This window comes from Orbicella franksi, chromosome 13, assembly GCF_964199315.1.
Source record: "Orbicella franksi chromosome 13, jaOrbFran1.1, whole genome shotgun sequence".
Lineage (NCBI taxonomy): Eukaryota > Metazoa > Cnidaria > Anthozoa > Scleractinia > Merulinidae > Orbicella > Orbicella franksi.
This window is the reverse complement of record NC_138157.1, coordinates 16,926,609-16,938,435: the sequence shown is the minus strand read 5'-3', so window position 1 is coordinate 16,938,435 and position 11,827 is coordinate 16,926,609. Positions and strand designations below refer to the sequence as shown.

The 11,827-nt window shown below is 37.8% G+C and overlaps 1 protein-coding gene across 1 annotated transcript; it reads right to left on the bottom strand.

The window, feature by feature from the left end:
- Positions 1 to 455: 455 nt before the first annotated feature.
- On the bottom strand, positions 456 to 11,736 carry LOC145466471 (dysbindin-like). The gene is made up of 12 exons (XM_081450192.1): positions 11,577 to 11,736; positions 11,367 to 11,417; positions 11,188 to 11,223; positions 10,083 to 10,136; positions 9,053 to 9,113; positions 8,204 to 8,336; positions 6,523 to 6,655; positions 5,870 to 5,892; positions 5,165 to 5,305; positions 4,209 to 4,321; positions 1,433 to 1,585; positions 456 to 1,308 (listed from the first exon to the last, which is right to left on the bottom strand). Exons 1-12 carry the CDS (start codon positions 11,630 to 11,632, stop codon positions 1,282 to 1,284), a joined length of 981 nt encoding a protein of 326 aa, XP_081306318.1. The 5' UTR covers positions 11,633 to 11,736; the 3' UTR covers positions 456 to 1,281.
- Positions 11,737 to 11,827: the final 91 nt, after the last annotated feature.

Here is an 11,827-nt window from a genome sequence, read left to right as displayed (position 1 = left end):
TGTACATGCTATGTACTACAGCAGTAGAGAGCTAGAGCACACAAAGTCTGTCTAGCACTTGAGATACTTGCGTGATTGTTGTAAATTTGCTATTTTATTCCCATTGATAATGAAACATAGCTGACTGTGTCCTTATTAATTTACCACGCCACTGTCCAAAACTATTGGTTACTAATAATTATTGATGTGAGCAGGTTCAAGTTTGGGAATCGAAGCACATGCACAAACAGATCCCTTCCCACCAGATCCTGGCCCTATACCCACTTAGGGTTATGGTCAAAATCTAATCCCACCAGATTGCTAAGTGCTCACTGACTCGCTCTTAGCCTGTGCGGGACTCAAAGGTGGGCCTGCAGCTTCCGGACAAAATTGTTGACAGGCGACTGAACCTACTGTATGTTTCATAAATGTATTTCTCAAAGTTGTTGCATTAGAACATTTAATGCTCAACACTGGGACAAAGTTAAATTTTATTTCCCAAGGTTCTCAACATTATTTTGTTCTCAGCAGTTGTTGGTCAACATTTAAAAGTAACAGTGCGCTGTTTAACCCTCTGATGCCATAGATTTTGTATTGTTGTACAGCTGGAAATTTTTTCCCAACAGCATGACTGTGCTCTCATTGGCCTCTTTGAGGTCACATGACATCCAACAAAAAACTATTTCCCACCAAAACTCTGTAAGCAGGCAACATAAGCCCTTTGCAGCTGGCATCACATGACCAAAATTTTCCTGAAAATGTTACATATCATAGACTAAAACTTAAAGTGATTAAGTTTAAGGGGCCAGTGATTAAGTTTTAAATGTTACAGGTATACTGTACACTGAGGACTACACTGAGAGACTTGTAAACAGTCTTGTTGTCGGATGTCACGTGGCACTGAGTTGTGCTCTGTTGGGGGAAAAATCCAGCCAACAAAATTTTTATTTGTTTGACCTTGTATGATAACCAGGCTTGGAGAAGCACGAATGAGATAATTTTTCTCTTCATAATTTAATTAGTGATAACTTATGCCCTATTGTGATATCAATATTAAGCTTCTAATGTGTACACTTGAAAAATACAAATTCACATTAAATATTACTAGTACATGTACATAATATTATTTCTGTTAACCAGTTCACAATATCTGGGATTTCATCAATACTGGTATTGCAAATGCAATGTTCCTCTTCTCGGCCAAGTTTTTTTTCCAGTTCATGTTTGTTGATAATTTCTTGTAAATCTTTTACCAGCACGCAGTTGGTCAGCATGAACAACACAATGTTTGGCACACTCCTCTTAAGGCTGTTCATTAACATCATTTTCCTATAAGCAAACAAATTTTCCATCATTACGAGAAGTTCAAAAGTTAATTTTCTAATCAGAAAATTTTCAGAAAATGCATGTGTCACTTGTACACATTTTTAAACAATCAAAAAGGTAATGTCACCTCAACTGTGTCTGTTTTCTCTTTTTCTCCAACATCCTGCACTGTTGACTCTGTACTTTCACTGGCTAACTTCTGGTTTAACAGTTCTTCATCCTCAGAAGATAAGATTATATTACTTTGTTCTTTATCCACTCCAGAAAGCTCTCCACTGGGCTAAAAATAAATTAGAAAAATTTTTCTTAGACAACAACAAGGGTGGCACATTATTTGCCAACCTGAAGACTGTATTATGAATAATTTACATGTATTGAAAGCAGTAAAACCCTAGGCAATAACTGGCACCTACAGTAGACATGGATTTACGGTGGATTTTTGTTTTTGTTGCAGTATTTACTGAAGGTTGATAGTTTCCCAGTACCTTTACATGTATATACTGCAGGGTGGACAGGAAGTTGACTGTAAAAGTACAGTTTCTTGCCCAAGGACACAACACAAAACCCCTGGCCCAGCTGGGGCTAAAACCTGGACTCCAAAATCTGGAGTCTGGGCAGCACATTATTCTAACAATTACAGTAGGGAACCTTACTCCCACACATTTTTGGCTAACATTGATGACTCTTTGCAATTCTCCTGGCGAAAGGTCTGTAGGTGGGAACTCAACATTGAAGTGGGCAACTGTGAGCATCACCGTTTAAAGTGCCACTGAAACGAAATTTTCGTATGTGAGATTTTTGCTTAGTAATAAAGTTTCAACCTTACTTGGAAACACTGCGGACTTTTTTTTCGCATACGGTAAGCGAAAACTGCTTTTTCAGCCGTTCGAAGTTGGCTGGTTAAGCCCAAAATTGGCGGCCATCTTGGCGCGGCCAAAACAGCCTAGTGACGTCACTGGTTGTATTACTCTCATGCTGCGCTGAAAATTTAGAGTGATTATGGGAGAAGAGAATACTGTTCGAAGCCCCCCAAAAAACACCTTAAGGACATCTCAGAGCTGTAAAGCAGATAATCACAGTAGCCTTAGACAAGAAGAGGTGGAGAGTCGATCCTGGGGCTTTTCAGTCTATTTAATTGGATATTTGCAGGATATTTTATGTAAGCAAGCAAACGAGTGGGAGTTCTTAGATCGCAAAATGATCGGGACTCTTGGTGAAATGGCCACCACTCAATTAAACAAAACCTACACTCATAAAGTAAAAAAGACATGAAAACAAGAGAAAGCGGCTTTTGAAATTATTATCCGGACTGCTGCTGCACGAATCGCAGCAACAACGCTTCGAGTTTCGAGTCGCTTCGCTTCGAGGAAACCGGACGCTTTGTGAGTTTCACCGCGGACGAGATTGTGCTAGAGTGACCTTTAGTCCAGTTGCATCTGTTACATCCTACAAGTTATCAAATCAGCAACAATTTAAGAAACCCTCTTCTTTTATGTGAGGGAGCGAATTTAAACTATAAAGGTAAACTAAGCTGCCATGACCCTACAGGTATGTTTTCAGGAAACGAGAGAAAGCGTGACAATGTCGACGGCGAAAGGTAATAATGCAAATTAGTTCAAATTCTGTTTAATAAACCTTCGAAAGGAGTGTAAACTAGTGACGTTTTAACGAATTGCTCTGAATTTGGATACCATTAAATGAAGATCATAGACATAAGTATGTGCTAAAGAACTCAAAGTAATCCATCGACCGTGAAATATTGCAATTGGGAGATACGTGTAAAAGAGAAGCGAAATTCGCGCTTTGTTTACACTGATACGTATGCGACGATAAAGCAAACCCTGCTGCGGATCACAATTTTCAAAGACACATTTTGTCTACCACAAGAACTCTCACTTATTAGTATCATAAAAAGATGCCCTCTGTGTACAAAGAAGTACTCGACTCAAAGCTTGTGGACCGTTAATAACTTCGTGATTATGCGGATGGCTGATGCGCTTACGGCTTTTACTGCAGTAAAGTTGCCGAGGATATATTCGAACCTTGTGTAATAGAACTTAGATAAACGTGAGAATCCAAATTTCAGAACCAGGCTGAAAACAGACGACTAAATATCGTGTTTAGGCTTTAGGACGTGATATAAAAGTTGCCACACTCGTCTTCGAAATCTCCAATCGAGTACTCAAAATGTTCGAAAAGTAACTGAGCTGTTCTAATCTGTAGCATTTATTTTGGTGAATCTACACTCTTTGGCGCCCTCCAACGTTCATAATATGTATTTCCTGTCAAGACTGGACAGAAATTACAAGGTAGAAAACTAGCAGGTATCGACAATATGAAAAATAGACTTGAATAAATCAAGTGAAAACAAGAGAGAATCTATAGCGCTTCTTGCGTGAATACAACCAGTGACGTCACAAGGTCCTTAAATTCGGTTCCAGAGCCCGGACACAGTTTTGCTCCAAAAAGTCGATTTCAGCAGCTAAAAAAAGCACTTTCCGTTAGGATTTGACAGAAATAAAGTTCACCATTATTTTAAGCACGTTTGAAACTACAAATTGGGGTAATAAAAGAGAATACGAAAATTTCGTTTCAGTGGCACTTTAATGTCACTTAGCTTGCATGTCACGCTCACATGCTTTCTTGTTTTGCGTTCTTCCCCTCAGATTTTCGAGCAAGCTCGCATGTCACGCTCAGAGTCACGTTTGCATCCTTACTTGTTTTGCATTCTTCCCCATGGATTTTTGAGGAAAAGAGAAACTACTAGCAGGCTAGTCCATTACATGACAAGCTTTTAATATAACCACCTGCAGCAGGGACATGTCTCTATAAATTAATTAAACAGTTTTTGTTTTTGTTTTTGTTTTTTCATCATAATTTATCCACAAAAATTGTTCACTGACCTCAGCTTCGGGGCCAAAAAAATCATCCAGTTCCTTGTGCAGGTCTGTGTCATCCTCCAGCATGATATCATCCAATGATCCACTGTTTCGACCATGAAGTAAGCTTATTGGCTCTGAAGGGTGATAAACATATATCTTATAAGATGTTTTGGTGTGTAGTATCACTGTATATTTTATGAGCTGTGCCATATTTTGATGAGCCCGTAGGGCGAGTCAAAATGCAAACAACAAGTAAAGATATAAAGTGATGCCACACACCAAAACATCTAATAAGAGATTTGTTATCCAACTGCTGTAGTCAATAAATTTATCAATGAAAGAGGGAGAGTGACAGTTTTGTGTGCACACACTGACCTGTATGGCAAACAGGTTTACTACTGTACAAGTAACTGTACAATATTGCTGTATATTTGTACTGTTATTTGGACGGCATTTGCTGCAGTTGGATACTAAAATCATGTATAATGCAAAACAAATTATATTTTAAAGTTTCTGTCCACTTAAATTACATGCTGAACTTGACATAGTCTACAGTAACCTTGTTCCCAGCCCTGTCTGTCTTTTTCCTGCCCACTGGAGTAGGGGAAAGAGAGAGACCCTGGGAACAAGGTTGAGTCAACAGCAGCGGATTCTAAATGTAGCTGGCACATGAATGAAAAAGGCAAAAAATTTATAATATTACATATACTGGTAACCGGTTAAATATATACTGTAAATGGCAACATTGGGTAAATGGGTAACTTTTCTTTGTCAAACATCCTGGATATGCCTGGCTTTCATTAATTTAAAAGTTCTAAATTCTTTGCATGTTTGTCGGAATGTTTGTTTCTTGCTCCACAGCGCACCTGTCCCTGAGTTACTTGTGACTAAAACCCTATTGGGTGACCACTATTTACAAATTTGCTCTCAAGTGCAATAAAACTCATGAAATTTTAAGCCACATAAAAGTTGAATACCTTCTGTCTTGCCATGTTGTATGTAGTAGTTCATTTGTTCAAGAAATGCATCTTCATACACTTGTTGTTTCTCTATAGAGGCCTGTCTCTCCAGTTGCTGAAGTTTGACATCATTTCTTTCTCTTGCTGATTGAAGTTCCTCTGAAAGAATAATCAAATGCAGTTTGTTAAATAAAATATAAACTTGAAGTCAGGTTGAAATGTAACTCTTACAGGTGTACTAACAGCCATTAGCAGAATTCTACTAGAACACTAATGAAAATGTTGCAATCTGATTTGATGAGTGATCGTACACTACCAGATGGCCTGTCAGATGGCATGTCTAATTAGTAATACTAACTAAACCACACATTGTAAAACACGACAACACTGTGCAGTGTTGAGCAACAACTGAACAGCTGTGTCTTGTTGGCTTTTAGCTACTGCACATATAGTCAGAGTATGTAGCAGTGGCAAGCATGGAATATGAATTAAAGTACTTCAGAATTGCAGTTGAATCTCTCTAAAAAAAGAAAGGCCACCTGCTTGGAGTCAGAATTAACTGGGTTAGATATTGTTACAAAAAGTGGTTGTTGTAGAGAGTTGGAATAAAAAGTCGGACAAGCAAAGAAACCTGGCCATTGTGGAGAGGTACATGTATGTGGCTATCGTGGGAGGTACTTTAATTTGACTGTGTACACCATGTACTACAGGGTGTTCTCCTACCTTTCAAGGCATCTAAGTCATCCCTGAAAAATGGAATTAGGATGCATTACCGGACAGGTCAAAAGCTCATTACAACAATGAAGATTCTCCAAATAAAATAATTTTAAAGTGTATAATTATTAGTAATATTTACTTCTTACTAACTGTGTTTGAGGTCTGTACTTTAAGTTGCAGACATTTTACCCCTTGATTTAATATTGGCCCAGTGGCAGAGTATGATTGTGTAAATTCTGTTTTGACAATTCACCTTCAGCAGGGAAATACATGTACATGTATACTGTAGCCATAGCCCGTGCAGTGAAAGACTGAGTTTCATTGTACAGTATTTCCCTTTTTACAATAACTGCAGAAATTCTCGCGCATCCATTGGCTAAGTTTTATTGTCAATAAGAGGACAAACACATGAACTTAAAATTTACGCAATGTATTGTAAAAAACAAATTGATGTCAGTTTTTCACCCGTCTGTTCTGTTATAGACAATGAATTTCGTCATAATATTGTCAAAGTAGTTTGCAGATCCACTCGTCTATAGCCTCGTGGATCCACAGCTACGTTGAGAATGTTATGATGAAATTCATGATCAGTAAGTCAGGACAGACGCATGAAAAACTGACGTCAATTTGTTAAACTGACAGCATATTGTTAGACTTACTCTCTGTTATGTCTAAGCATGTTAAGCTTCAGGCCTTGAGCAGTTTTTCTTCTTTCCAAGTCCAGCTGTTCGCAAACTTCTTCCAAATCCACAAACAAGTTGTCTAAAACTTCTATCTGACCTCCAAAGGCATCTATAGAAACAAACAAAAAAAATAATAATAAAACAATTACATTTCAAAAACCACCCTTCAGATTAAGCTAGGCAACTTATGAAATAATAGCCTGATATTGAAACAAAACATAAATGATGCTGCAAGTAAAATCTCATGGATGGGCACTGAGTATCCCTGTTTTGAATCACTACATGAATGTATGGGCTTATTGCAATTTTAAAGAAGATCAATTTAAAACTTGCCCATGTAATATTATTAAGGTGTTAACTAAAGGTTACTTATTAATAAGGAGGCAGTGTGGTCAAGTGGTTAGGCCGCTAGGTTTGAAATCTGGAGGTCATGGGTTGAAATCCCATTCTGGCCACTAAGCTCAGGGCAGGAATTGTTTCTCAGTAGAATGTACATGTGTAGTTCAACTCCTCAGCCATACTTGTAAATTAGCCAACTAGTCTGCCTCAACCCAGTTATATTATTATAGGTTTATTTGAAATATTTGTTTCTTTCAGTTTACAGTGTCTGATCTAGAGCGTGCCATTGCGGGATTGGTGCAGTTCGATAGAAGATGTCCCCCAAATATTCGTCACGTGGGTCATTTTGGCGCAGCAAACATCTGCAGCTACTGACGTGTAATTTTCCTTCGTTTCCTAAGTTTTTCGAAACCTTTGTGTGATTTAAAGTTTCATAGAATTGACAATATAAAACAGTGTGCGCTTTATGAATGTTTACAACACGGACAAATAAAAATGGCTACCAGAGGCTGAGATGAAATTCCTGGGAACAAGTAGAATAATTCTTATAGGGGGGTCAATTTATAAAAAATGCACATGCTCATTGCGAACCCCTTACTTTTCACGTTTGATTGATGAAACGTGACGTGTTATTTCAGTTGTTTTCTTTGTCGTTCTGCTATATTATTGTCATGTCAAAGCAGAAAAGAATATTATCATTCTTTGGTTGAGAAAACAAAAGAGAAGAACACAGACTGCAAACGGAAACCAGCAGAATCGATGACGTTGAGGAAGATAAATTGAGTGATACTGATGAAAGTGAACCTTTTGCTGAACTGAAAGCCAAAGCACGAAGGAGAAATTTTCAATCTACATGTACACGTACCTGGTTGGAAAAATTCAAGTGGTTGCGATACAAAAAACAGCGTGTCCCCAAAAAACTGGAATGTCCCCTAGAAAATTGTTGGCTGGGACAGAATGTTCCCCCAAAGTGAAATCCTAGATCAGACACTGGTTTGATTGACATTCCTGTACTAAGTGCATTGACCACCATTTCAATTTAGTTTGGCCAAGGTAAAAGCATAGGTCAGAATCACATTACAACTTAATTGTATTTATAATATATATATTGTGCAGTTCCAGAAAATTATCCATACCAGTCCCCCACAGAAGGGATTTTTTTTTTTCTAACACCTCCCCACCTCCCTGGAAATTCATTTAAATTTTTTGGTCTTCCAGAACCCCCCATCCCCCAGGAAATTGCAATCCCTTCTGTGGGGGGAGTATGGATATTTTCTGAAACAGCACATTACAAAGTATTGTTAGTATTATAACCTACCTATATCTGCCTTAGCTGTTTCAATATTTTTTATTACTTCTGGTAGTAGAGTCAGTTCACTCTGGAAAACACTCATTGTGGTATGGAGTTCAGAACATTTCTTGGAAAACTCGGAAATAATCTGGTCTGCCCTCTAGAACAGAAAATAAACTTAAATTGACCTCAGTTTTTCATGCATCTGTCCTGTTATTGATCATGAATTTCGTCGTAACATTGTCAAAGTAGCTGTGGATCCACGAGGTGATAGCCGAGTGGATCTGCAGACTACTTTTGGCAATGTTATGAGGAAATTCATTGTCAATAACAAGACAGACGCATCAAAAAGTGATGTCAATTTGTTTTTTACAATAACAAATTGTCAAATTATCCCCGACACGTCAACATCGCATAGATTATAAATTCATGCATCTGTCTACTTATTGACGATGCAAATTAGCCAAATGAGCCTGCAAGAATTTCTGCTGCAATGATTGTAAAAATGTTTATTTTAAATGTCAAATTAGAAATTTGTCAAAAATGTATAAACTCTAACTTACATGTGTGTATGTTTACTTCAGATCTAGCCAATTGTTCCCACAACTCAGACCCTCTCAAAACAGTACAATTAAGCATGTAAATGAAATGTATGAAGCCACAGAAGTGTAGAGGTGCCATTAGTCCAGGCACTGTTCAAATCCTTCCTTTCCCGGCCCATAGTATTTGAACCCAGCTTGGAAAAAGACTGAGAGTCCAGAATAACTTGTCCCACACATCCTTAGAATGTGGTCATTTCCCCCCCAAAGAATGAGATAGAGACATTTTACAAGAAAGATGTACATGTACAGTACACAAGCAATCAAGATTACAAACCTGAGCTTTAGCTGCACATTCCCTTGATGCTTCATGAAGCTCTGCCCATTCTTTCTGAAACCTAGTACAATGTACGTGGTCACATCAGAAAATTGATGGAATTGATAATAAAATGTACATGTATTGCAACCATTGTACAAGGGAACTTCATCACTAATGATCAGTAAAACTAAACATAAAATATTTTATGATAATCAAAGCAAGCCATTTGTACAAAATTATGGCAGAATTTGATAAGCTCAACATGCCAATGAAAGGAAAATTGCATTTACTGCATTCACTGCCACAAAGTGTCCTCCATCCACCATCTTTGTTTGTATACTGCTTAGTGCCACACAATAGCATTTTACACCTCATCCCAGGACCCTGGGATTGCAGGTGAAGGCTGCACTGTAGCTTTTTTGACTATGGATACAACATGTAGGCAGGGTACCTCACCTTCCCAGGGTCCCCTACCTCCATGTGAACAGGCCCTTACAGTTGTACTCTAGATATATGAATTGGTGACATGTCCAGGACCAGATCATTTCAACCACTCTTGTCTTGGGTATAAGCAATTAACTTGCATGGCAACTTAATAAACTTAAGGGGAAGTGCGGTGGCCTCATGATTGGTGCACTCGTCTCTGGATTGTGCAGTCCTGGCCAGGGACATTGCATTGCATTCATTGTGTGAGACACTTATTCTCACAGTGCCTCTCTCCACCCCAGTGTATATATGGGTACCAGCAAACATACAGTGTAATGCTGGGTGTAACCCTGCCATGTACTAACATCCCATCCAGGAGGGAGTAGAAGTACTCTTAGTCACTTCATGCAACAGAAACTGGTATAAGCTCTGACCTGATGGGTCACTTGGCTCGTGTGCAGACTTGCCATCTAGTCTTCTGCATATGCAACTATTTAATATGCATTTTTCTTCACAGTCTGACTACCTGACTGTATTTTTAATGGTTAACTGTGCTAGACTGTATTTACAATTCATTTTGATTGATAGCATCAAATGGCTGGACAAGTACTTGAGTACTTACTTGTTTAGGATTTCAGAGCCTGCCTCAAGATCACAACTGAAACACTGGTCACCACTGAAAAAACATTGAAATTGTCCATCAAACACTGAAAGACCTTTTTGGTGACCCAAAGCTTAGGACAGATTTACATATAAATAGATACCCAGGAGAATAAGAAGCACAAAAGATCAACTAGTGGGTAGACACTTCCCTGCAAATCTCTAATTGAAGGGGTGAGTGGAATAACGCCCTAGGTGCAACGTAACTGACTTTTGGAAAACGTTGAGGTGACCAGTATTTAAATACCTCCCAGCGGTTTATACAGTTTACTCTCATCTTCATTTTTGTCTAAAAAGAACTAGTACTAATGTGAATTACCATTGAAACAAATTTTAAAAATGGTAAAATACAAAAAAAAATCATAATAATTTAGACTAGTGCTACTTCGAGCACAGGCAACCTAAGGGAGGAGATTTAAAAATGAGAGAGATGAGATAAAAATGAGATTTTAAAAATGGTAAAATACAAAAAAAAATCATAATAATTTAGACTAGTGCTACTTCGAGCACAGGCAACCTAAGAGAGGAGATTTAAATCGGAATTAAGAAGAGTGAGTGTATACATGTATGTATGCAGTTGCATGTAGATATACACAATTTCTTCAGACTTCCAATCAAAACTTTCTTTTAACAGTCACACTACAGCTGTAATAATTCTTTAACAATTGTACAGGTAGTTATACAGTAATACTGTATGTTTCAATAACTGATTTATTAAATTATAATTGAAGGACTGCATGGAATATACCCGTAAGTGACTTTTGGAAAATTTTGAGGCAGCCAGGATTAAAACACCTACCAGCAATTTTCACAGTAACTTATTCCGGTTATAGTTGTTGTCTCAATTAAAAAAAAAAGTAATTATCTATACAGTTGGGTTTTTACTTTAAAAATTTCCCCCTGGCATTATCCCACCATATTTTTGTTTTTGTATATGTGGCAAAGTATTATTAAAATTAACTTACACACTCTCAAAAATCTATTTTTAAGGATACGAAATTTGGGGATTCCGAGCTGAGCAAAATGCATGGGAATTTTTACAAAATTCAGGGTATTGATCTACCTACCTTTCGATGATTTCATCCGTTATAAAAGTCGTCTTTCTATATCAGTCAAACAAAATGACTCTTTTTAAGCTTTTCAACCTCAGTTAAACTGCTTTAGCTTGCCAACCCTCCCTCAATCTACAGTGTTGATCATTTATAGTTCAGTCGTCATGAGTATTTAATTCACAAACATTACTAACCGAACTATTTTCTTGTTAACGGCCTTGGCCTTATCTGCGATCGATTTCCAGCTAAAAGGAAAGAAAATGTGAGAATGACAATAGTTTAAAAAACGCACGAACAAGGCAGCTATGATGCAACATTACTAAAGTGTACGTGAACTTTCTACCACAAGACGAGGTGTCTTAAAGAGACGAGGTCCTGTTATTATTTAATTAATTAACTCTTACCCTTGGCTCAGATCATGCTGTACCGTCTGCAAACGATCTCTAAAGTTATCGAACATTCTTCCTGGTACAGTAAGCTTAGATAATCCCCAATTTTTCCGTATTATTTCGCCTTGCAAGTTAAAATTATATTTTCCATCTTTGTGCTCTGTTTTTGCTTGAGTTTTTGCTTCGCTTTTGTATTCTCGTGCGAAAAACCGCTGAACGCAATTTACCCAAAATGCATTGCGTGACTCATTTCCAATATGGCCGCC

Excerpts from the sequence above, each read along its gene's own strand:
- LOC145466471 (XM_081450192.1), bottom strand. The coding sequence starts at position 11,632 with ATGTTCGATAACTTTAGAGATCGTTTGCAGACGGTACAGCATGATCTG. Across the intron at positions 11,224-11,366 it reads GTTAACAAGAAAATAGTTCG|AAAGACGACTTTTATAACGG; the intron begins GTTAGTAATGTT and ends TGACTGATATAG. Across the intron at positions 9,114-10,082 it reads GGCTCTGAAATCCTAAACAA|GTTTCAGAAAGAATGGGCAG; the intron begins GTAAGTACTCAA and ends ACATTGTACTAG.